General features: G+C 45.2%; 1 protein-coding gene across 6 annotated transcripts; it reads left to right on the forward strand.

Moving 5' to 3' along the window:
- The first annotated feature begins 530 nt into the window (after positions 1-530).
- PGAP4 (post-GPI attachment to proteins GalNAc transferase 4) lies at positions 531-25,589 on the forward strand. 6 transcript variants are annotated; one of them, XM_046022152.1, is made up of 3 exons: positions 1,175-1,422; positions 18,330-18,565; positions 18,662-25,589. In XM_046022152.1, the coding sequence occupies exon 3, from the start codon at positions 18,739-18,741 to the stop codon at positions 19,948-19,950; it is 1,212 nt and encodes a 403-aa protein (XP_045878108.1). In that variant the 5' UTR covers positions 1,175-1,422; positions 18,330-18,565; positions 18,662-18,738; the 3' UTR covers positions 19,951-25,589. The 6 variants fall into 6 exon arrangements, with proteins under 6 accessions (XP_045878105.1, XP_045878108.1, XP_045878103.1 ...); XM_046022149.1 differs by lacking the exons at positions 1,175-1,422; positions 18,330-18,565 and adding an exon at positions 531-719; XM_046022147.1 differs by lacking the exon at positions 18,330-18,565 and having other exon boundaries at positions 1,176-1,422.
- The last annotated feature ends 304 nt before the right edge of the window (positions 25,590-25,893 follow it).

A 25,893-nucleotide genomic window follows, 5' to 3' on the forward strand; every position in this document is an offset into this window, starting at 1 on the left:
CTTCCATTCTTCTCACAAAAGGAACATGCTTCCTCCTTGCCTGACTTGGGGCACTCCTGAAGGCAGAAACAGATGTACAGATGTACATACCTATGCCGGAACGAGTAGTGACAACCCATCTGAAGTGAAAAAATATTCTGCAGTTATCATGTAGAGACTGAGATTTCTCATGTGGAGACCTCACTGCTCTCTACAGAAGTGCCTAGATTTTAGGTAGTTTCCTTCGTGATACGTGACTAAAATAAAGGTTGCAGTGTATGACAGATCACATCGTCACTTAAATGAGCATTTATTATATACTTAGTGAATACTTGGCACTTTGACAATGAGCACTAAGTTATCTCCTTCAGCTCTCACCTAGTTATTTTTGGATCTCTTATTAAGCTCTGTGGCCTGTTAACGAAATGATTTCTGAGAGAGGAAGCTCAGAAATGACCTCTCTCAATGCATGAAAGCCCTTCTAGTAATGAGAGCCACTTTTCAGACATTTCGTTCCTAAGTCTCCTCTCCATTTGCTCAGCTCTCTCTTCTAGAGGTTCTGTGCAAAATTTTTAATCTCATGTACAAGAAATCTGGAAGTAGGCGGTCTCATTCTTACCTCATTCTCATCATCTATGGTATTGGCACGACGTCAGAACAATTCTTCGATAAACATCTGCCGAAATGAAGGGTTGGAGATGGGTCCTAAACCACGGAAGCCACTCCCGGGAGACTGACAGGTAAGGGGAAAGGGCCACAGACCTAAATCCCATGCCTGGCTAGGTGACCCAGTTAAACCAAACCTTTCTGGTTTTTTGAATACATGTTTACATTTCCGGCTTTTGTAATAGGGAAGGGTTTGCACTTGGCAATCATCTTCTCAAATCTTTTGCCGTTTGCAAATTGGGGATGATCATCTATAATGTCCAGGAGTGAACTGAGATCTAGAGGAACGTTCATAAGGCGCCTGGTATAAGACTGGGTGCCGCAGGGATTTGGGGCGGAGGTGGTGTCGGCTATTATTTTTACTATGGGCAAAACCAATTCCCTCCCGCGGAGAACACGCTTGCAGGCCAGCTGGGGCTCTGAAAAGCACAGAGATCTCATCCTTCCAGCATTTCAATTTTCTTAGCCCTGAGCCTGCTTTTCCCTTTCTGCCCATCAGTTGGCGCCTCTTTTGCCATCCCTTTTTTCCCCTCAAGCTGGTTTTGGGGGCTGCGGTCGCTCCGCAGCTCGCAGGTCACATGGCCTGCCGGAGCGAGGGGACCCGGCGCGGGAGCTGCGCCGCGGGAGGAGGTGAGGTTCCGGCGCGCACCCGAACCGCGCTGCGCCCTCTCCGCCTGGGCTTCCGGGTTGGGCGATGGCTCCTCCGTCGCGATGAGCCCACCCGCCTAGGCGACACCAGAGGCGGCCCTCGGCTCACCAGCTGACTGCCCCCACCCGGTAGGTTTTCCCTGCGTGCAATCTGCCCAGCCCCTCGGGCGTCGCGGCAGGAGCTGCCGCTGGCGCGGAAAGAGCCGCGGCGGGTGCTGGCGCAGCTCCGGAGGGCCTGCGCCCCCGGCCGTGCGCTCCGGCCAGGCGAGCTTCGCTGAGGCCCGGCCTGGGGCGCCGGCCGCTTCCTGCCGGAGGACCGCGGGGACCCCAGAAAGGCATCCCCCGCGCGGCCAGGGCCGGTGTCACGGCAGGGATGAATGAGTGTCGCGGCGAGGGCGTCTCTGCACCCTTCGCCCGCTTCGGCTGCGCCGCGAGGCCGACAGAAAGGCGCGAGCCGGGCGCGTGCGAGCCCAGGTAAGACCCTGCTCCCGGCCAGCCCCGCCGGGCCGCACAGCCAAAGGGCGCATCGCATCGCCTAATGGCCGCCGGAACGCGGCGAGGACCCCTCGCGCGTTCTCCCCTCGGGCCAGCCGGGCTCGCCAAAGCGCTGCTGCGGCGTGGGGTTTCTGCGGGCGATCTCGTAGCCCGGGGACCGAGAAAGGGCGATTCGGCAGAGGAAGGCGTCCCTCCCAGCTCCCGGAAAGACCAACCGAAGGGAGCCAGCGCGGCGATCTGAACCGTTAGCGCCCACCTACGGGCCGGGAAACTGAGGCCCGAACGCGATGGCGACTGCCCAAGGTCAGCAGCAGACGCTAGATCCGGGACTGTGGTCTTCCGCTCCCGTTCTCTTTCCTGGAGGAGTGGAGAGGACCACCCCCGCTAGTCATATCTTCTTCCTGGCCTCTGGGCGCGGGCGTTGCCGGTGCCGCACTGCGCCCGAAGTGCCCAGGGGCGAGAGCTCCTGCAGGGCGGGTGTGACCCTGGCATCCCCTGCTGGTCCCGTGCTGCCCGCGGAGAAGCGCGGGGCCGCTCCAATGATGATCTCACTGTGCCGCCCATTAGCAGAACCTGCAGGTATGTGTGCCTGTGCGCACGTGTATTTCCCCAGGAGAAGAGAACCTGGTAAGGGGGATAGATGTTTTAGGCGTGCATTTTTATCAGGTACTTTGGGAGGTGACAAGAGAAAACTATGGATGTCTAACACCTAGCATTATAAAAATTGGAATTTTTTTGAAGGATTAGTGTATTACAGAGCATTTAAGAAACAGAAAAATGTAAAGGATAAAATAAAGATAACTTAAAACTTCATCTAGTTTCTTGGGGCGCCGGGGTGGCTCAGTGGATTAAGCCGCTGCCCTCGGCTCGGGTCATGATCTCAGGGTCCTGGGATCGAGCCCCGCATCCGGCTCTCTGCTCCGCAGGGAGCCTGCTTCCTCCTCTCTCTCTGCCTGCCTCTCTGCCTACTTGTGATCTCTCTCTCTCTCTGTCAAATAAATAAATAAAAATCTTTAAAAAACAAAACAAAAAACTTCATCTAGTTTCTTGAGATTTTCTGGATATCGTTTTAAAGCCTTCTCTGCATGCAAACATCTAAATCAATAAGGTGGACAAAAATAGAAAAATAGATTTTCTGGATATCGTTTTAAAGCCTTCTCTGCATGCAAACATCTAAATCAGTAAGGTGGACAAAAATATTTAATTTGTACGTCTGACTGCACAGGGGCCACCAATACCTTTTCCTCTGTGTACTGGCTTTTTGCATTTGCAGGGGTGAACTGTCTGATTTCTTTTGGCGCGCCACCCCTTTAAAAGGAATTTCTGTGCCCAACGTGGGGCTCTTGCAACCCTAAGATCACCAGTTGCACACTCCACCGTCTGAGCCCGCCAGGCGCCCCTTTTTACCCCCTTTTCAGTTGGAGTGTCTTTCTCATTTTTTAAGCACTCCTTATATATTATGCATTAAAGAAATAATTCTGTGACTTATGTTGCATAGTCTTTCCCACTCTGCTTGACGGTTTGTCAGTTTTTCATCTTTGACCATACATAGATTTAACTCTTTCATTTCGTCATTTTTAAAAAAGATTTTATGTATTTATTTGACAGAGATCACAAGTAGGCAGAGAGGCAGGCAGAGAGAAGGAAGCAGGCTCCCTGCTGAGCAGAGAGCACTATGTGAAGCTGGATCCCAGGACCCTAGGATCATGACCTAAGCCTAAGGCAGAGGCTTTAAACCACTGAGCCACCCAGGCGCCCCAGTTAGTCATTTTTTGAATTAAAGTGTAATGTATTATTTGTTTCAGGGGTACAGGTCTGTGATTCATCAGTCTTACACAGTTCACAGCGCTCACCATAGCACATTTTTTTTTGTAATGGTTTCTGCTTGCAGAGCTTGTTAAGGGGCTTTCCTAAATCTATGGGCCTTTCCTAAAATATATAAATACTCTTCTGTATTTTCTTCAGGTATCTTTAAGCTTTTCTTTGAAAGTTTTAATGTGAAATTTATTCTAAAGTTATAAAGTGGAGAGCTAATTTGCTTTTCCTGAAGAGTTAACCAGTTGCCACAAAACTATTAAGTCTGTTTTTCACCCTGGATTTAAATTGCTTCATTATGGTAGATTACGTTATTACACGTTTGTATCTATGTGGATTTTCGCTTCTATTTATCAGCATATTTTGGTGCTGGTGCTATGTTGTTTTAATTACTGAAGTTTTATGGTAGATTTAAAATCTGGTTAGGCAGATTCTCTCTTACTACTCTGTATCATCATTTTCCCGGCTCTTAGAAAAATCAGTTTTATTGAAGTATAGTTTGCATGCAATAAAACACATTTAAATGTATATTTTGATGAATTTTATCAAATGTAACCACCATCACAATAAAAAAATATGAAGTGCTACATAAAATTGATGTCATCATTGCCCAGAAGCCATGCTAATTTTTGATACATCCTCCCAATTTTAGTGTATATGCCAGCAAAGCAAGCATTTCCCAGCAGTTTTTATTAGTATTAATCCCAGAAAATCTTTAGAATACTTTGGTCAAGTTAACTAACCTCTCCCTCCCTGTGCCACCAAAAGAAACAGACAAAATCTTGTTCGGATTTCTGTCGGATTTTGATAACAGGGTATAGGGGCCCTGGATGTCATGTCACTATCCCAGTGCCTGGCAGGACTCAGTATTTGTTGAATGAACGTTTAATAATTATCATAAAAGTAATACATAACTCTTTACAAAAGTGTTGAAAGGGGAGCCTGGGTGGCTCAGTCAGTCTGTCAGTTAAGCATCTGCCTTGGCTCAGGTCATGATCTCAAGGTCCTGGGATGGAGCCCCACGTTGGGCTCCTTACTGAGCCGGAAGTCTGCTTTTCCCTCTGCCCTTCCCCCTCCCACTCCTCATGCTTGTGCACATGCTCTCTCTCTGAAAGAAGTAAAATCTGTAAAAAAAAAAAAAAAAAAAAAAAGTGTTGAGGGGTGTCTGGGTGGCTCAGTGGGTTAAGCCTCTGCCTTTGGCTCAGGTCATGATCTCAGGGTCTTGATATAGAGCCCCACATCGGGCTTTCTGCTCAGCGGGGAGCCTGCTTCACCCTCTCTCTCTGCCTGCCTCTCTGCCTCCTTGTGATCTCTGTCTGTCAAATAAATAAACAAAAATCTTAAAAAAAGGGGGGGGGTTGTTGAAAGCAAAACAGAAAGCTTCCATTCCTCCATACCTTCATCTCTCTTTCACTGAATTATGCTCCATATTAAAATAGAATGACCATACTCTGTACATATGTTTACAATTGCATTGACATAGTTTGCCTTATTTTTCCCTTAGACACTTAAAGTCTGCTCAAATTGTAACAAGTTACCATAGATACGGTGGTGTAAACAGCAAAACATTTCTTTCTGGAGGCTGAAAGTCTGAGATCAGGGTGCCCTGCTGAGGGCCCTCTTCCCAGGTGTAGGGATGCTACCTTCTCACTGTATTCTCACTGGCAGAGAGCAGAGAGAGCAAGCCAGTGTTCTCCCACCTCTTCTTATAAGGGCACTAATCCCAACATGAGAGTTCCACCACCAAGACCTGAGTCTTGGTAATTACTTTGGGAAGTAATTACTTCCCAAAGACCCCATACCCACATATCATCACATTGAGGATTAGCATTTTCTTTTTAAATTTATTTATTTATTTGACAGAGAGAGAGGGATCACAAGCAGGCAGAGAGGCAGGCAGAGAGAGAGGGTGAAGCAGGCTCCCCAATGAGCAGAGAGCCCGATGCGGGGCTCCATCCCAGGACCCTGAGATCATGACCTGAGCCAAAGGCAGAAGCTTAACCCACTGAGCCACCCAGGTGCCCCAAGGATTAGCGTTTTAATACATGAATTTGGGGGGAATGCATTCAGTCCATAGCAGAGACCTAGCTAAGACTTTTTAAATGTTAGTGTATTTAAAGCTTTCTGGTTCCTTCTTTAATGGCTCCTATGGTCCCTTTGTATAATTATGTAAAAATGTTTCCTGTTGCTGGGCATTTTCTTTCCCTGCATTTCCTCCTTCCTTCTTCCTCTTCTTTTCTCCTCCCCTCTCCCCATCCCTCCTCCCTTTCCCCTCTTTATCTTTTTCTTACTATTACAAATAAAACTGCCATGAACATTCCTTGACCATCTTTGGTAGCAAGTGTTGGTATTTCTGTGGGATAGCTTCCTAGAAAGAATTTCTATGTCAAGGGGAATGCACATATAAAATTTTTGTAGATACTGGTTCAACTTTCCTTCCAAAGGTTGCACCAATTTTTATCAAGTGCCCGTTTGTTGAACTGGGCCACTCCCTCCTAAAGTAAATTGAACTGACTTTATGTTAAATGTACAGATTAATTCTGGAGAAAGAAATCTCTATCCCATTTCATTAGTGAGGCATTTCATCTGGGAAAGTGTTATGTTTCTCTCCTTACCAAAAACTTTTTAAATATCTTTCAGTAGAATTCATGTGTGTGTATTCTGCCTATTTAAAAAATTTATTCCGAGGTGTTTTACCCCATTTTCATGGGGATCTTTTACCCCATTAATTAATTTGGTCACTGTCTGATAAGGTGAAGCAATGTGTGTGTGCGTGTGTGTGTGTAATACTGTATATTATTTTTAAACATTTTTACATTATTATTTTTATATATTAATATTTACATTTGCATCCTGAAATGCCGTTACCATTTCTAATGATTTTTCAGCTGATTTTCTTGGGTTTCCAATCTCTGCAGAGCTAGTATTGCATATTGGTTGAGAACATGGGTTCTGGAGTCTGTCTGCCTAGGTTTAAGTTTTCCCACCCACTTAAAAGCTTTGTTAACCTTTGGTATAATTTAATTCTGTCTTCAGTTTTTGCAGGTATAAAATGGGCTGAATAATAGTATTTCTCATAGGCTTCTTATGAGGAACAATGAGATGCTTAGAACATTGCCTAGCACACAATACGTGCTCAGTAGACATGTACAAGTAAGTTGATCTTGCACATTGTAAGGCCACGCTCTTCAATACTCCCAATTTTATCACTGAGGAATTGAGACCCACAGAGGTCAAATGACTTAATTATGGGCATTTATTTGCTTGACAAACATTGAGCCTCTCCTATGCGTAGAGTACTGTGATGAGCCTGCAAGGGATACCGAAGATAAATCAGACTGAATCCACTAACAGAGGATTTATCAGTCTAACTGGGGCGTAAGTCAGGGGTCAGGAATAAAGCTATGGAGGGCAGCAGGCATTGTGGACAAAATACAGGCTTTGGAATTTCTGTTTTAATTTCCTGCTTTCGACTTGCTAGCATTTATTTTAATTCCATTGCCATTCAAGAGTTGCTATTCTGGTTAAATCAAATAGATGTAAGAGTCTGTTACAGAACTTGGATATGTAGTAGGAGCTTAATAAGTGGTAGCTATACATAGATACAGTCTAAAGTAGCTAGTGATAAATGAATGTTCTGGGGAAAATTTATGTAAAGGGGCCAAGCACTTGAGAAACAAGAGTTTATTTCTGGTTGGGGCAGATGAGGGTTGGTTTTTAAGAGGTCCCTTCTGAGCTCATTCTTGGTCGTTAAGTAGCCTGTGCAAGGAGAAGAAATGACGGGAGAGACAGTTGAAGCTGGGTCGTGAAGAATCTTGGCAAAGAAGTTGGACTTCATTCTGTAGTCATTGGGGAATCCTGAACGGTTCCACAGAAAAGAGCATCAGATGAATAGAATGTGAAACATTACCATCATTTGCAGTGTCTTCCGTCTGACAAAGGGCTTTCATAGCCATTGTTTCATTTCATCCCCACAATGCCTCCATAAAGGAGGTATTTTTTCACTTTCCTATTTGACAGAGACAGAATAGTCTCAGATACATGATTTCTTTACAAATGGACCTAATGAGTGAGTGTTGGGACCAGACCTAGACCGAGATCCATCCGCTGCTCCTTCTGGAAGCTGGAGGCCTAGTTAGGAGCCTGTTGCCATCAGTTGGCTGAGGGGTGATGATGAGTAACGAGGGTGAGGCAGTGAAGAAGGGCATGGCTGTGGGAGGACAGGAGAGAAGAGAGGCATCAAAGAGGCCATACAGTGGCATTGCTAGGGCATGGGAAGTGACTGGATAGGGGTGAGAAGTCAGTGCGTACTGGTCATTTGGATTCAAGGTTCCTGGGAAGTGGTGTTGCCATTCATGTAGGAGGGAAGACTTGGGAAACAGTGTTCTTGACAGCTTCTCTCCTGACACTCAGCCTAGTGTACTGCCTCACATACCTCTGCAACTCCTTCAGCTTAATTTTTATTTTATTTTATTTTTTAAAGATTTATTTATTTGAGAGAGAGAGTGCAGCGGGAGAGGGGGAGAGAGAGAATCTCTAGCAGATTCCCTGCTGAGCGCGGAGCCCATGTGGGGCTGAATCCCATGACCCTGAAATCATGACCTGAGCCTAAATCAAGAGTCGGCTGCTTGACTAATTGAACCACCCAAGTGTCCCCAGCTTAATTTTTAAAAGCTGCAGTAAAATGCAACTGTCATTGTCTCTCCACTTATTCATTCTAGCCCTATTTCATGTTCCTTTCTTGGTCTTTGTCTTTTATTGTCTTTTCTGAGCCCTCCATCTGAGACACAGTAACAGACATAATCCAATTTAGAAAATGGTTGTGTTTCAAAGTGCACCAGTACGGTATAAATAAGAACTAAGTAATCATTATACAGTAGAATCAGGACTGTAATAGTGTCGTTGTTTCCGGGCCACCTCACAGATCCTAGTCAGTCCCCAGCATCCCTGGATATGGTCCTGAGCTGGTGATGCCATGGGTGACTATGGAATTCTGGAAACAGACAGAGTGATAATGCACACACGATCCTACTTCTGTCCCACCGCCATACTGGGCTGGGAGTAGAGACTTCCTTCCCTCAAACTACCAATGCAAAATCCTGTTTTCAGGTAAGTTATCCTAAAACCAAATCAGTAAACTGAAATAAGTTATAGGAGGTCCTGAATACCACACCCCACAGTGAAGCAATTGGTTAAATCCTTTAAGAAGATGTTTTAAAAAGCAAACAAGGGGTGCCTGGGTGGCTCAGAGGGTTAAAGCCTCTGCCTTCAGCTCAAGTCATGATCTCAGGGTCCTGGGATCCAGCCCCGCATCTGGTTCTCTGCTCAGCAGGGAGCCTGCTTCACCCTCTCTCTCTCTGCCTGCTTCTCTGCCTACTTGTGTTCTCTGTAAAATAAACAAATAAAATCTTAAATAAAAAGCTAACAAGAACATGGTCTTGAAGGCCTACCTAACTCCACGTGGCTGGATTTTAGGCATACTAGTCATCTGATCATCAAAGGATCTGATCCCACCTCCCAGAGCCCGCGATGGGTGTGCTAGATTGCATCATTGTCCCGGATACTTTCTGCCACTCCCTAAAGAGACGTATATTTCTCTAATCATTATCTTCAGGCTTGGCTATATGTCTTTTCTTACCCCTTCTTGCAGAAAAATTACATAACTCTGTTATCTTGAACTCAAGAGTTGTTGTGTAACTTGTGCTGGTCAATAAAAGGTAAGTGGACGTGATGTGTGTAATTTTTGAACTGTGACTTTAAGAGCCAGCTATGGTCCAATATCCTTCTCTTTCTCCTCTGCCACAAACCCAGCAGTGTCTGGAAAAGAGGCAGTGCCTTCTACGTGGGTCCCGGAGTGCGAATGACAGGGAGCAGAGTCTTCAGTGATCCATAACGGACAAGTAACATGAGCAAGAATTAAACCTCTTTTCTTATGAACTCCTGAGATTTAGGGGTCATTGCTCTCATCTGTCCTGACTCATACTGTGTATAGTGATATGGGCCAGATGCCTCGTGAGTGTTTCAGAAATGTCCCAGACTCCGAGCAGATTGCTAGAGCCTTTCTCTTTTTTGCTGCGGGCTTAGAAATTGGCCTGCTACTTTTGCTTCCCATTGAACCTACATTTTCCCCTTCCTCTGCTCTGCCGAAGGAGTAAATTTCTCTGCCCCGTTGCTTTGGCTTGTGCGTGATGAGTGGACTTAATTTATGGCGTGGTTAAGTGAGGCTGTGAATGTAGCTTCGTGTTTTGACTCTTGTGTACCTCTTGTGTCCACCAAAAGAGCGTGCTCAGCTGTTCCTTCTGCTACCTGACCTGGAACAAGAGATACATAGAACGGCCTGATTCTGACCCGCAGTCCAGAGCTGAACTCAGCTGAAGCACAGCAATCCATAGACCCGGGAGCAAGAAATGCATGTTGTTATCATAAGCTCTGAAGGTCTGGGTTGCTCGTCACCCCAGCAAAAACTTACCAGTGTAGGCAGAGACTACGTGCCCTCTGAACTGAATCCCATTCCTTCCCTAATGGTCAGGAGAACAGCTCTCTCACACCATATTTTTAAAGTAAGCTATTTCTGAGATGTTAATGATTTTATTGCCCCCAGTGGGAAAACTGCCTGGGATTAAAGGTCCCCTTGATGTCAACACCAGGTGCTGCAGTTCCTGACCCACCTGCCAGAGAGGAGAATCAGGAGCCTAGGTTGTCAAGGGGCAGGAGAGGGCCTGAGAACAGCGGCACAGTGGGGGCTTGGAGGGGACTGACATCTTAATTTCTCCTGCCCCACACAAATAACAAAATCAAAGGAAGATCTTCATGCTTGCTTGAAAAACAGCTTCAAGAAAATTTTCTCCTCTTGCATCCACCTGGAACATACAAGCCTCTTTTAGGCAGCAAATTTGAAGCCAGCCCTGCATGCACACCAGGCCCCTTAGCAAGATCCTAGAAAATAAAGCAGGAAGCCAAGGACTTGGGAAGACTGGGTGCTTTTAGGTCCCCTCCAGTCATACCTGGATTTAAATGTGTGCCCTTTGAGCATATTTTCCTCCTTTTGCTGCACAAATGGTCCACTACACAAATGGTAGCATATATATATATATATAAATAAAATACACATATATATAAATATATATATATATATAAATACAGACTTTTCTAGGTCTTTTTTTTAAAGATTTTATTTATTTATTTGACAGAGTGAAACACAGGGAGAAAAGAAACACAAGCAGGGGGAATAGGAAAGAGAGAAGCAGGCTTCCCGCAGAGCAGGGAGCCGATGTGGGCTCAATCCCAGGACCCTCGGATCATGACCCGAGTCAAAGGCAGATGCTTAATGACTGAGCCACCCAGGAGCCCCAGTCTTTGTTTTTGTTTTTGTTTTTCAAATCTAGCTCTCCTTTCACTGAAAATATATCTTAAAAATTTTCCATATCTGTATATGAGGAGTTTGCTTTTTTGAACTTTTTTTTTTTTTTCGTAGTGAGGACACTTAAGTTCTTCTCTCTTAGCAAATGTCAGTATAGCAAGCACAGTATTGGCAGCTGTAGTCGCCAAGTTATGCATTAGATCCTCAGACCTTATACATCTTTTTTTATTTTTTTTTAATTTTTTATAAACATGTTGTATTTTTATCCCCAGGGGTACAGGTCTGTGAATCGTCAGGTTTACACACCTCACAGCACTCACCATAGCACATACCCTCCCCAGTGTCCATAACCCCACCCCCCTCCCCCCACCCCCCTCCCCCCCAGCAACCCTCAGTTTGTTTTGTGAGATTAAGAGTCTCTTATGGTTTGTCTCCCTCCCGATTCCAACTTGCTTCATTTATTCTTTTCCTACCCCCAAACCCCCCATGTTGCATCTCCACGTCCTCATATCAGGGAGATCATATGACCTTATTCATCTTTAACTAAAAGTTTATACTCTTTGACCAGCCTCTCCCGACTCCCACAGTCCTCTTCTTAGTACCCGGTAACCAACTGTCCATTCTGCTTTGACTTTTTTTTTAGATTCCACATACAGATGATACCGTGCAGTATCTGTGTTTCTCTGTTTTATTTCACTTAACATAATGCCCTCTGTATTTATCCCTGCTGTCACAAATGGCCGCATGTCCTGAATACTACTCCATTGCATAGAAACACCACATAGTCTTCATCCGTTCATCCTTCCATCAGTGGACACGTGGTTTGTTTCCGTAGAGCTTCTGTGAAAGCTGTATGGATTGTGAATAAGGCTGCAGTCCCAGATCTCTCTTCAAGGGAGTGATTTTTATTTCCTTTGGGTAAATACCCAGATGGGGGATTGCTGGGTCATTTGGTAGTTGTGTTTTTAATCTCTTGAGGAACCTCCATACTGTCCTCCCTCCGTACCTCCGTAGTGGCTCTACCAGTTTATGTTTCAGCCAACAGTGTACAGCGTTTCCTTTTTCCACATCTGTGCTAGCATTTGTAATCCCGTGCCTTGTTGATAATAGACAACTTAATGTCTACTAAGGTGTCTGTTAAGGTTCTGAGAGAAATCCAGAACCTAGCTAGCTGAGGAACCCCTACTCACAGGGAAAATGAGATAACATCCACATTGAAACACGTAGGAAAGAAAGGCTGAGACACAATCCAGCCATAAACCCCACCCCAATACAGTGCCCTACAACCGGGAGGGAACACCCCATTCCCAGCTTCTCCTTGAGGAATAAAGGGTTTGGGCCACATATCTAGCACCCTGAACTTTAAGACTCCCACCTGAAGGGTGGGATAGAGGGGTGATATTTTATTGTGGTTTCGATGTGTGTTTCCATGATGATTAGTGATGTTGAGTGCCTTTCCAAGTAGATTTGTTGGCTGTTTATGTCTTTGGAAAAAATGTCCATGCAGATCCTTCTTTGCCTGCTTAAATAAGTTGGTTATTATTACTAAATTGGGGATGGTCATTTTTGCCTGCTCCCTGCATGCTGGGCCCGAAGGGGATAGAGTTGGCAAGTGCTCATGCACCCACAAAGAACTCCTTCTTTGTTTGCGTGGTCCTGTTGGTCTCATGAATGCAAGCCCCATTGGTATTCACAGCTAGATCTTTGGGAGCACTGCTTCTAATAAGTTGCTTCTTCTGATAAGTTAGTTATTACTATTATTATTATTATTATTATTGCTGTTGAGTTCTGTGAATTCTTTGTATATTTTGGATACGAACTCCTTGTCTAATATGTGGTTTGCAAATATTTTCTTCCATTTTGTAGGTTACCTTTTCATTTTATTGATGGTTTCCGTTGCTGTGTGAAACCCTTTAGCTTGATATAGTCCCATTTAGTTATTTTTGCTTTTGCTGCCTGTGCTTTTGGTATAAAAAAAAAAATCATTGCCAAGACCAATGTCAAGAAGCTTACGTCCTATGTTTTTCTAAATTGCCTTGGCTATCTGAGGTCTTTTGTAGTTACATACTAATTTTAAGATTGTTTTTCCTATTTCTGTGGAAAATGCCATTGGAATTTTATAGAGATTGCACTGAATCTGTAGATCATTTTGGGTAATATGGACATTTTAATATGAATTCTTCTAATCCATGACCATAGAATATCTTTCCATTTATTTGTGTCATTTTCAGTTCTTTCAACAATGTCTTACAGTTTTGAGCATACAGATCGTTCACCTCCTTGGTTAAATTTATTTCTAAGTGGTCTATTCTTTTTGATGGTGTTATAAATGGGATTGTTTTCTTAATTTCTCCTTGTTAGTATATAGATATACAACTGATTTTTGTATGTTGATCTCATATCCTGCAACTTTACTGAATTCATCTACTGGTTTTCAGTGTTTTGAATCATATACCATTGGTGACTGGGGCCAGGTGACCCAGGGGCCCATCACTCAGGTGTTACTGCAAAAGCTGGGGCATGAGGCCTGTATAAAGCTCTTTCCAGAGAGATGCTGGATTGGTTGTTTTTTTTTTTTTTCCAAGATTTTATTTATTTATTTGACAGAGAGAGAGCACAAGTAGGCAGAGAGGCAGGCAGAGAGAGAGGAGGAAGCAGTAGAGAGCCCGATGCAGGGCTCGATCCCAGGACCCTGGGATCATGACCTGAGCCAAAGGCAGAGGCTTTAACCCACTGAACCACCCAGGCACCCCTGGTGATCTGGTTTTATCATTGGAGTGAGCCCAAGGGAGAAGATGGGAGAAGCGCATATCACTTCTCCTGGGTTCTGGGGAGAATCTCAGCCAGCTCCTAGATGCGGGCTAAGTGAGAAGCTCTACCTGCTGGCAGGAACTTGTAAAGTATGCAATCAAAACCCTTCCAGGGGAAAACTGGGGATGGTCATTTTTGCCTGCTCCCAGCATGCTGGGCCCGAGGGGATAGAGTTGGCAAGTGCTCATGCACCCACAAAGGACTCCTTCTTTGTTTGCTGTGGTCCTGTTGGTCTCATGGATGCGAGCCCCACTGGCATTCACAGCTAGATCTTTTGGGAGCCCACCCCAATTGTAGGACACTGTATTGGGGTGGGGGTTTATGGCTGGAGTGTGACTCAGCCTTTCTTTCCTGCGTGTTTCAGTGTGGGTATTGTCTCATTCCCCTATGTGTAGGAGTTCCTCAGCTAGGTTCTGGATCTCTCTCAGGCAGCTTCTCATGGTGTAGCTGTACATTTGATGCATCCCTGGGAGAAGAGAAGTTCAGGAGCCTTCTATGTTGCCATCTTGGCCTCTTCCAAGTTTTCTTGCTTTTAATGGGTACTTTGTATTCCTGTCTTTGGATGTATCATAATTTATTTGACTCACTCTCAATTGATGAGCACTTGGCAGTATTTTGCTCTTACAAATGATGCTGCAAGTCATTTCTCACACATAAGAATATGTATCTAGGAAGGAATGTTAGAAATGGAATTGCTGAGTCACTAGTGGTTTTCTTAGGTATTCCCAAATTAATTCTACAGAGCTAATTCCCATTAGGAACATACGTGATTGCCGGTTTCGTAGGTCCTACTTTACATGGGCCGGAGAGAGTGTATTAAAGGATGAGAAAAAGCTATCAATTGAAGAAGCAGGGAAGGTGAGGGAATGAACTGTTCCAGGGTGTGGGAGTTGTGAGAGCAAAGGCCAGGAGTTGGATAGGAGTGTAGCATAGTCAGTGTTCGGAAAGATCAGTGTGTCTAGAGCTCCCCTGCTAGTTGCTGTCATGTGGCTATTGGTTACTTGAAATGGGACCAGTCTAAATTGAGATATGATGTAAATGTAAAACATACACTGGATTTCAGAGACTTCGTATTAAAAAAAAGGACATACAATTCCTCATTAATAATTTTTCACATTGGTTTCATGTTGAAATAATAGTTCTGATGTATTGTACTTAAAATCTATTATTAAAATTAATTTCATCTGTTTCTTTTTACTTCTTTATTTTACTTTTTACCTCTTTTACTTTTTTACTGTGACCACTAGAAAATTTTAACTACCTCTGTGGCACTTGCATCGTATTTCTATTGGAGAGTGCTGGTCTAGGACAGGGATTGGTGAACGATGGGCTGGGGCCAGATTTGGCTTCCAGCTTGTTTTTTATGGCTGGAGCATTAAAAATAGTTTTTGTATTTTTAAAGAATTTTACAGAAGAAAAAGTCTAGGAAGAATATGCAACAGAGACAGTATGTGGCCCATGAAATCTAAACTATTTTTTAATTAAATTAAAATTAAAATTAAATTTTTAAAAAATATTTTCTAAAATATTTCTAGCCCTCTGATTCTAGCCAACCTCTGATTTTGAGTAACTTGAGAAAAGGCCATTGGAACAAGATGACAGGGAAGGACACAGTCCAGATCATAAAGGGTCTCATTGTCGATGATAGGAAATGAGGATTTTATTACCAGAGCAGTGGAAAGCTAAAGAAGAGCTTTAAGCAGGAGAGCAAGAGCATCACATTTATGTTTTTAAATGGTACACACACACGCACACACACACGCAGTCCTTAAACATCCCACCCCTGGGACTGATCGAGGCTAAAGAGCGTCACATTCTTGCCTTACCAGAAACTGTCACTAGAAGAGCGTGTTGAAGGAGTGTGGGTGGGGATTTTGCACCAAACACAGAGCTCTGTGCTCTCATCGTCATCCCGTTGTCCTGTTTGCATTCACCGTGTGCCTGGCATTCTTCAAGCTGCATGCCTTATCTTGCTGACTGTATTTCGTTCCTTCTTCTAAGTGGGTGCAGCTCTCTTGGGTGACAGCAGGCACAGGGAGAACAAAGGTGAGAGGAAGCCACCTGAAAGACTGCATTCCTTACCAGGAATATAAGCTCGATCCAGTTTTGGGCCTTGGCTTCCGCTAGGAGTGATGTGCGTCTACATGGTTTATTCACTCCATTGGCCTGAGCCAACAGGGAGAAGCATCCCATCTACCATATTCTGAACGATCTCAGACCCACGGGCCAGGGCTTGTGGGCTCTTGAAACCTCTCTCTGCTATTTCCTCCTTCCGGTACCAGCCAGATCTCTTAGTAGTACTGGGGTGGTCCGTCTCACCTCTGGGTCCCACAGTATAATGGGCCTCTGATGCTGAAATGAGACCTTTGATGAATTATTATGTCATCATCCTATAGAGAGAAGTATGGTATTGTACATGGTTCTACTGGGTTGGACAGGTTATTGGGGCAGTAAAAAGTCCAGAAATCATTAGTGACTAGACACAGTGGATTACATGTTACTCCCCACCAGCCCACTCTAGATTGGGAAGCTCCTGGGAGGTGAGCAGCGGAAAGCACCAATCTTCTATGCAGTCATTCAGGACCTCAGACTCCTGCCATCCGGTGGCTCCACACTCCTCCAGACCCTGCCCCCCCAAAGTTGGCAAATGGAGAATGAGCAAGTCGGGAAGGCACATTTGCTCTCAACCGCTTTGGCCCCGGAGTCACACCTGCCACTTTGCTACTATTTTCCTGGCAAGTCCTAGTCGCCGGACCCCACCTGGAAGAAGATGGGCTAGGGAATATGGTCTTTCTGTGTGCCCAAGAAGGGGAGGACACGGAAATGACAGCCCGGGACACTGCACCACAACTTCATATGGTCCCTGAGCGGCCCTTCCTTCAAGATAACTCACAAGCTAGGTGGTTTCTTCCAAATGTCTACACACTTCGTTATGCTTCCGACACAAGAGTTTTGGGTTTACCTTCTGTTCTTTAGACACCGCTTGGTTTTGCATTCACTTTACTGCTGTTACACTGGCTTTGTCCTTTGAATTCTGTTTCTCGGTCTGAGTCTGTTTTCCCTCAGATCATTAGACCTGCTTACTCCCAAAGAGATATTACTTGAATTTGTATGTATGGATACTTTTCTATTTTTTTATTTTTAAAGATTTTATTTATTTATTTGAGAGAGAGGGAGAAGCAGACTCCCCCTGAACAGGGAGCCTGATGTGGGGCTTGATCCCAGGACCCCAGGATCATGACCTGAGCCAAAGGCAGATGCTCAACTGACTGAGCCTCCCAGGCACCCCTGTATAGATACATTTTTTTTTAAAGATATTATTTGTTTATTTTTTTAGAGAGGGTGAGAGAGAGCATGTGTGTGAGTTGTGGCGAGGGGCAGAGGGAGAGAGAATCTCGGGCAGTCTGGTAGTACAGAGTCCGATGCTGGGTTCAATCCCACAACCCTGAGACCATGACCTGAACTGCAACCAAGAGTCAGATACTAAACCATCTGAGCCATTCAGGTACCCCTATATGGATACATTTTTTAAAGTTTTATTTGGAGGCACCTGAGTGGCTCAGTCGGTTAAGTGCCTGCCTTCAGCTCAGGTCGTGCAGGATCAAGCCCCACATCAGGCTCCTTGCTCAGCGGGGAGCCTTCTTCTCCCTTTACCTCTGCCTGCTACTCCCCTGCTTATGCTCTCTCTTTCTCTCTCTGGCAAATAAATAAATAAAATCTTCTTTTTAAAAAGTTTTATTTAAGTAATCTCTATGCCCAACACGGGGCTCCAAGTTAGGACCCCAAGATCAGTAGTCACCTGCTCTTCCAACTGAGCCAGCCAGGTGCCCCACGGCTATGGAGAGGCGATGGGACTTTTCACCCGCTGAGTTGGGAGTCACGTGTGCCTGACCTCCAGCCTGCACTCTGAGCCATCACGGCCTGCAACAACCCTTCTGGACCAGGCTGGGGGCAGCTGTCTCTTCCATCTTCATTTCTGTCTATTCCTCCCTCTCTCATTGCAGAGGTGCGCATGGTCCTTTCTTCAGATATTTTCTCCTCTCCCAGGTCTGGGGCTCTGGAGTTCATGTGCATATGGGAGATATTGGTTCCTGGGTTAGTGCTATAAAAAATAAAATGGGAGAACAATCAGGATTAAACTAAGATGCAGGGTTTTTAAAAAGATTTCATTTATTTGAGAGAGAGAGAGAGCGAGCAAGCGCAGGAGCAGGGGGAGGAGCTGGTTCCCCACGGAGTAGAGCACCCATCGCGGGACTCGTTCCCAGGACCCCAGAATCATGACCCAAGCTAAAGGCAGACACTTAACTGTGTCTTAACTGACTGAACCCCCCCGGGTGCCCCAAGGTGCAGTTTTAAGTATAGTTGTATGAGATTAGACAAATAAGAATGGAAGATCTTGACAAAGACATCTCAGAGAATCCTAAAGAGTCCTTTTCTTGTTTGGGATGTGCAGAAGAGACAGTTTGTGTAGTCTGTCAATACACACTTAAGTTTGGAATTTACTTTAAAAGTGTATTTGCTTTGTGTCAAGTCTTCCTTTCTCGTCTGTTTTAAGAAGGCAGGTGTGTGTCGCTGCTGCATTGAAATAAGGATCGTACTGTCCTACCCCGTGACTTTCTGGCACATTGTAAGCCCAACCCACCATCTGTGGGTGTGGCAACTTGCTTGGTACACCAGGATTTCCTCACTCGTAGAGATAATGAAAGAATCTCGGGGATCACTGACTGACACAACCAAAGAAGAGCGTGCTAGAGAGAATACTTGGAAGTCTCTAGTAGCTGCAGCCTAGAGGTAGAATTTCTGGGTTGATGTGTGCTGCGTTCTGTCCCCGGGTTTGGTTTGGTTTTGTTGAAGGTCTCTCACCATCCTCTACTTGTCTCTCTCTAGGTTTGACTTGCGCTGATTCGGGCCTGCATTCCAGGATGCTTTGTTCTTGGGACCAGACCTGACCAGAAGTTGACCTCATGAGTGCATCAGCCCCTCCCGCTGCCATGCTCCTCCGGAGGCTGAGACGGCTCTCCTGGGGCAGCACCGCTGTCCAGCTCTTGATCTTAACGGTGGTGACGTTCGGCTTGCTGGCACCCCTAGCCTGTCACCGCCTCCTGCACTCTTACTTCTATCTACGCCATTGGCACCTGAACCAAATGAGTCAGGAGTTCCTGCAGCAAAGTTTGAAAGAAGGCGAAGCTGCCCTCCACTACTTTGAGGAGCTGCCGTCTGCCAATGGCTCGGTGCCCATCGTCTGGCAGGCCACCCCCCGCCCCTGGCTGGTCATCACCATCATCACTGTCGACAGGCAGCCTGGCTTCCACTATGTCTTGCAGGTGGTGTCCCAGTTTCACCGGCTTCTGCAGCAATGCGGCCCCCAGTGCGAGGGGCACCAGCTCTTCCTGTGCAACGTGGAACGTAGCGTGAGCCATTTCGATGCCAAGCTGCTGTCTAAGTATGTCCCCGTGGCCAACCGCTATGAGGGCACTGAGGATGATTATGGTGATGACCCTTCGACCAACTCGTTTGAGAAGGAGAAGCAGGACTATGTCTATTGCCTGGAGTCCTCCCTGCAGACCTACAACCCAGACTACGTCCTGATGGTGGAAGACGATGCCATTCCGGAAGAGCAGATCTTCCCGGTCTTGGAGCACCTTCTGCGGGCTCGCTTCTCGGAGCCGCACCTCCGAGATGCCCTTTATCTGAAGCTCTACCATCCCGAGAGGCTGCAGCACTACGTCAACCCGGAGCCCATGCGGATCCTGGAGTGGGTCGGCGTGGGCATGTTGCTGGGGCCCTTGCTAACCTGGATATACATGCGGTTTGCCAGCCGCCCCGGGTTCAGCTGGACTGTCATGCTCTTCTTCTCCCTGTATAGCATGGGTCTGGTGGAACTGGTGGGCCGGCACTATTTCCTGGAACTGCGGCGGCTGAGTCCTTCCCTGTACAACGTGGTCCCTGCCTCCCAGTGCTGCACCCCAGCCATGCTCTTCCCGGCCCCGGCGGCCCGCCGGACCCTCACCTACCTGTCCCAGGTGTATTGCCACAAGGGCTTCGGCAAGGACATGGCGCTCTACTCCCTGTTGAGGGCCAAGGGGGAGCGGGCCTACGTGGTGGAGCCCAACCTCGTGAAGCACATTGGGCTCTTCTCCAGCCTTCGGTACAACTTTCATCCCAGTCTGCTCTAGCGTGCCAGGAAATGCCTTTCTGAACGTGGCCGCTTCTCGAAGATTCCAATATCGAGTTCTTTATTTAGATGTGGTTGCTTGCAATTATTTTGTTGTTTCATGTTGTTAGGGATCTAGGCACTGAGACGGCCGAGAACACACCTGTCAAGAAACTTGGCTTTGGTAACTCTGGCAGGAGCGGTTATTCGCCCTAGGGCGGGAGCCCTCTCCCTCCACAGAGCCACACTGCCTCCCCCAGGGGACACTTCAGTACCAGATGTATTCGGCCGTCGTCCTCAGCTCTGCTTTGTGACAGAGCTCGTAACTGCCAAAAATATTGTGCACAAAGATATGACCGTTTTAGGATTTTAAGGGTAGTATTTGGTGAAAGGCAAGATACTTTTGAATTGGTTTCTCTCTCACTGGGCATGAGAATGGATTTATGCCTAGAATATAAGTCTGAAGAGGCAGGACCATATTGACAGGTTCCGTTTGTTTCTTTGACCTGGTGTAGTAGAGCCAGTCGGTAAAGGCCGTCACGGTGCCTGGCGACTTGGAGGCAGGCGGTCTCACTTTCCTTACGTGGTGTTTCTTTTCCATTCATCTGTAGTGTGCTGATGGTCAGTATTGTTAGTGAGAACTTTGAGGCACAGCAAGGTCTACAAGCGCCTTCTGGGTCATCAAGGTCAGATTGCTTATGTTCAGTAGTGATTTCATATTGAATATTTCCATCGTATTCTGATTCTTTGAAAATTAGACACTGCAGAATGATGTAAAATGGGTGAGCTCTTTACTAACAGCATAGCCTTTTTCTAAGTTTTCTGAATGAGGCTGACTGTTCATTTGTTTCCCCTCCTTCTGGGTATCATGATGTTAGAGAAGCAAACGCATAGACTGTGATGTCAGAAGGGCCTGAATTCTTATTTCGGATCTCTGCCATGTCCTAGTGATGTGCTCTTGGGCAAGTCATGACCACTCTGAGTCTCAGTTTCTTCACCTATAAAACAGGGATGGTGATACCTACCTTTGAAGGTTGCCTTGAAGATTAAGAGACAGAATGTTTGTAAAACACCCAGCAAGTGCTTGGCCATTGGAAGGCACTTGCCAAATGCTAGTTCTTTTTCTTTTCTGTAATAAGCTTATAATACTCAAGTGTATTTTGGATGGAGATATTAGTGATGTAGTTTCAAGTGTGCTGCAGGGTGTATGGCTCCCACCTGGGGAGCAGCCATTCTGGACCAAACTGCTAGAACGAAGGCTGACTTGTCATTGTAATTCGTGAAGGAGATGTAGCTCAGCTGTCACGTGGCGCCACCCCCAACCAAACCAAAAATAATGGTTCGTTCCAACTGGAAATGATCTGAGACTCCTCTTGAACTTATTCCAAGACGAGCGTCTGAAAACTACTCTCCTCCAAAGTGACACTTAAATGTCCTTTGCCGATAGTGATCAAACCAGAGGCCAACAAGGTCCCTTCGTGAAGCTGGATGTCTACATGGGAGTTGAAGCATTGACAGGTTGTTTCAGCGCCATGTCTTCATTGGCTTTTTAAATTTCCAGTGAGCTTCCATCCAGAGATTCCCTTGAGAGCACTGAGACAGTAGCTCATGGCGCCTGGAGTTCCACACCATGCTTTGCAGGTAGACAAACTGAGGCCAAGGGAGGAGAAACAGCCTTCCCAGGTTTGCCTGGCTGGACAGCGGCAGAGCTGGGGTGGGAACCTGGCTCCTGTGACTTCCAGCTCCTGCCCTTTCCCCTTAACCACATTCATTTTCTAAGTATCTGTCTAGTCATGTCTCTTTTGTAGAATCTGATTTTCACCTAGACGGAACAATGTCTCTGTAACCTGCCATGATAGAAACTCTTTGTCCTTTCGGTCTTGGGGAACAAACAGGTCTATGTGTGTGTTGTGTTGTTACCGTGAGATGTCATGTGTCGCTCAGGAATGTCCAAAAGTGAACGGAGCTGCTGGCTGACGTGGCAGGATGTTCAGATGCCGCTGCTCCACTCAACCTCTCCCAGTCACTGGCTCATCCCATGTTCGGGAACAGAACCAACCCTGGCCTACACCTCATTAGAGCCTGTTGCAGTAACAATCAGATCTCCTTGGGAATGTTTTTTGCCCAGCTGCAGGAGAGTCACATCCAAGCTAGCCAGGCAGAAGATAGGGAATCATTGCTGGTTATATTTGTGCTTTTTTGGATTCAGTGGTCTACTGCATGCACATATCTCTTCCTTGACTCCTTCCCCCAGGATGGCAAAAGCTATCCTGGTCTTGTCTGACACCTTCCCCCATAGATCTTAACTAGAGCCTGCTGTCTTTGGACATTTGTGGGAGATGCAGGCTCAGTTCTGCTTTTTCATCCCTATCCTCTTCTAGATCTCCCTCCCTCTTGTCCCTCGTTCCTAGAGTCCAGTTTTTGTATGCTGTCTTTGATCAGGACAGCTGACAGCTTTACACCAAAGCTGAAGTCTCATTTAATCCTAAGCGAGGGGGCTGGAGGAGAACTAAAGTCCCCTTTTCATTACAAAGTACACTGGCACCAGGAAGGTAAATGTCTCTAACAGACCCTGCTCACCCTTCAGGGTTTAAATAATTTTCAGGCCTAGAAGTTCCCTATTGTGACTGGGTATATTTGTAGAGACATATCAGTTCAAATAAAAGCACCTGTTCCACTGAGCCATCCTGAGAAGACTTTTGTCATTCTCACTCATTTCAATGGATGAATTTTTCTTTTTTTTTAAATTTTTTTAAAAGATTTTATTTATTTATTTGACGGAGAGAGATTCCAAGCAGGCAGAAAGGCAGGCAGAGAGACAGAGAGGGGGGAAGCAGGCTCCCTGCTGAGCAAAGAGCCCGGTGCAGGACTCGATCCCAGGACCCTGGGATCATGACGTGAGCCGAAGGCAGAGGCTTTAACCCACCGAGCCACCCAGGCTAAATTTTTCTAATGTGAATGGTATCAAAACTACAAACACACACACATCCCATTTTGGAGTCCCAAGGTAGCCATTCACAATCATGGGATGTTTGCTTAAAAATTCGTAACTGATTTTGTTGTATTTTTTAAAATACTTAATTTATTTGTTTGAGAGGGAGACAGAGAGCAAGAGCACAACACGGGGAGGGGCAGAGGGCTAGGTAGGCTCCCTGTCAAGAAGGGAACCCAATGTGGGGCTCAGTCCCAGGACCCTGGGATCATGACCTGAGCTGAAAGCAGACACTTAACCAACTGAGCCACCCAGATGCCCCCTGATTTTGTTGTATTAAGTGGAAACATTTGAATTGTGCATTCTTTTTTATTGTTGTTTAAAGAAAAAAGGGAGAGAATACAACTGTGTAGCTGGAGAATATAAATCAGATTAATATGATGAGAGGCTTAATCTAATTTATCTTGGATATACTCCTTATTTGGTAGGACTTATTTAACTGGTAACTTAATTTGGGTAGAGAGTCATTCTAACTGGAATTGATTACTGTGGGATTTTTATATGCACTATATGACATTGTGAGTTACAGTAATACATGATATGAAGTTGGCTAATTTTAAGTCACATGAACCACTTGAATATTTTTATCCCAACTATAATGAATTTGCTGAGAAATGTTCATTAACTGGCACTGGTTTTTGGTTTTGTTTTTAGGTTGGATTTTATTTGGAAAACCTTTGGGGGCTATGTCAAAGATGATTGAAAATGTAATTAAAAAGTACTTAATATATTAGAACTGCAGTGGAAATGTGCTAGTGGCTTCCAGCTCACTCCAGGACTTGGGCGTCGTGAGTCATCACTCTTAAGAGTGGGGATTTTGGCTTCGATCTTAACAGATTTTCTTGATCTTTTCCCTAATGTCCTACACACAAATGTGGATGAATGAACTGATTCAAAAGAGGCATCTCTATTAATAATTCGGTGTAAAAACGGATGGAAATCCAAAGCCAAATGATGACTTTATCCAAAAGAAACAAGGAACAGATGGCCCAAGTATGTAGGAATGGGGTAGCTTTAGGATGTCCGAGAGAGGGGAGAGGAAGACAAAGATGTAGAGTGAAGCAGAGGGTCTCTCTCATTTGTCCCCTGTTCTGTGTGTCCCAGACTCCGTATGTAATAAATTCTTTTTTTTTTAAAGATTTTATTTTTAAGTACTCTCTACACCCAACATGGGGCTCAGACTCACAACCCCGAGGTCAAGAGTCACATGCTCCACTGACAGAGCCAGCCAGCGGCCCCTGTAATAAATTCTTCCTGTGTGTCCCACTCTCACGAAATCTTTATAGGACCAGCCTGTGGAGAATGCATAGGAACTAAATAATGAATAGTCAGTGTTCTAGAGAATTCATTACTTTGCTAGGGCCTGCCTTCCTACTGCATTTAGAATAAATTTCAGCCCCCCTACATTACCTCCCAGGCCAGATGGAATCTTGCCCCTGCAGACTGTCTGACTTCATGTCTTATTATCCCTCCTCTGTGTGTGCTCCAGGCTCGAACCAGGCCAGCTTGTACTCACTTGCTTAGACTTGCTGCACTGGCTTTTACTGAGGCCCCTGCATGGCCATCCTCTCTATATGGAACACTTTTCCTTTGGCTAAATCTTTCCTGTAATTCAGGCCTCAATTTCAATCCTTCCCAATAGACTTTCCATCCTCACTAAAGCAGTCTTCCCTGTTCCCGACCCCCAGGCCCATCTATCACTTACCCAGTTTGATTCTCTTCAAAGCTCTTGTCGTGACCTGAAATTCCCTTATTATTTTGGGATATTTCCCCCTCCTTCTCCCTCCCACAGGATACAAACTTCCCATTATCTGGAATCTTCTTTTTCATTTATTGCTGTACGCCCAGATCCTGGAACAATACCTGACACATAGTAGGAAATGAATGAATGATAAAGGAAGGAAGGAAGGAAGGAAAAGAAGGGGGGAAACGGCAAGCAGGAAGGAAAGGAAAAAAAGAAAAAGACAGAAGAATGTATGCCACGCCAGTTTGGTTTTATTCAGAAAAAGATTTAAGTTCTGGCATTGCTGCGACCCCAAAACCTAGTTGCTTATACAGTTATCAGCCCATACTTTTTTTTTAAAGATTTTATTTATTTACTTGACAGAGAGTGAGAGCACAAGCAGAGCGAACAGCAGAGGGAGAAGCAGGCTCCCTGCTAAGCAGAGAGCCCAACCTGGGGCTTGATTCCAGCCTGAGCCAAAGGCAGACCCTTAACCAACTGAGCCACCCAGGTGCCCCTAGAGGCCCATAGTTTAGAAATCCAAGTCAACTAGTCTGTGCGAATTTATTTCTGGCACCATGTTTGGGCAATTCCTCTTATCCTTCTCAACCATACTTTGCTAGCCCTAATACCTCCACAATCCATAGCCAGCTAGGGTTTACCAGACGAAGGTTGGCTTCCATCTAGCTCCTCCTGCAATGGAGTTTATGATAAAGGAGGCAGGGTTCCAGGAATCTACCCGTGGAGCGCTCTCCTTTTGAACAAGAAAAGGAAAAAAAAAATCTAAGTTTTAAAAGTTATTAAAAAAAGGAAGAAGAATGGTGTGTGTCTATCACATTCAAAATCATAGTTCATGTATTATTCTGCAAGGAATTACGTAATCGTGTAAATCTAAATATAGCGTTTTATCTCCACCTTAATAAATGCCTAAATCACATAAACAATATTCATTGAGATGACTAAAGTTGTTTTCTTATTTTAGAATGTTTTCCCAGTTTTACTGAGAAATAATTGACGTATATCACTGTATAAGTTTAAGGCATACAGCATGCTGGATTGATTTACATATATTATGAAATAAGTACCACCATAGGTTCAGCTAACATCCATCTTGTCATATAGGCACAATAAAAAGAAAAAAAAAAACAAGAAAAAAAACATTTTTTCCTTGTGATGATTTTCTTTTTTATAATTTCACTGAACTATTAGCTGAAACGCCCCACTTTGCAGAAACACACTCCCGTATTTGA

Source organism: Meles meles, chromosome 11, assembly GCF_922984935.1.
Source record: "Meles meles chromosome 11, mMelMel3.1 paternal haplotype, whole genome shotgun sequence".
Lineage (NCBI taxonomy): Eukaryota > Metazoa > Chordata > Mammalia > Carnivora > Mustelidae > Meles > Meles meles.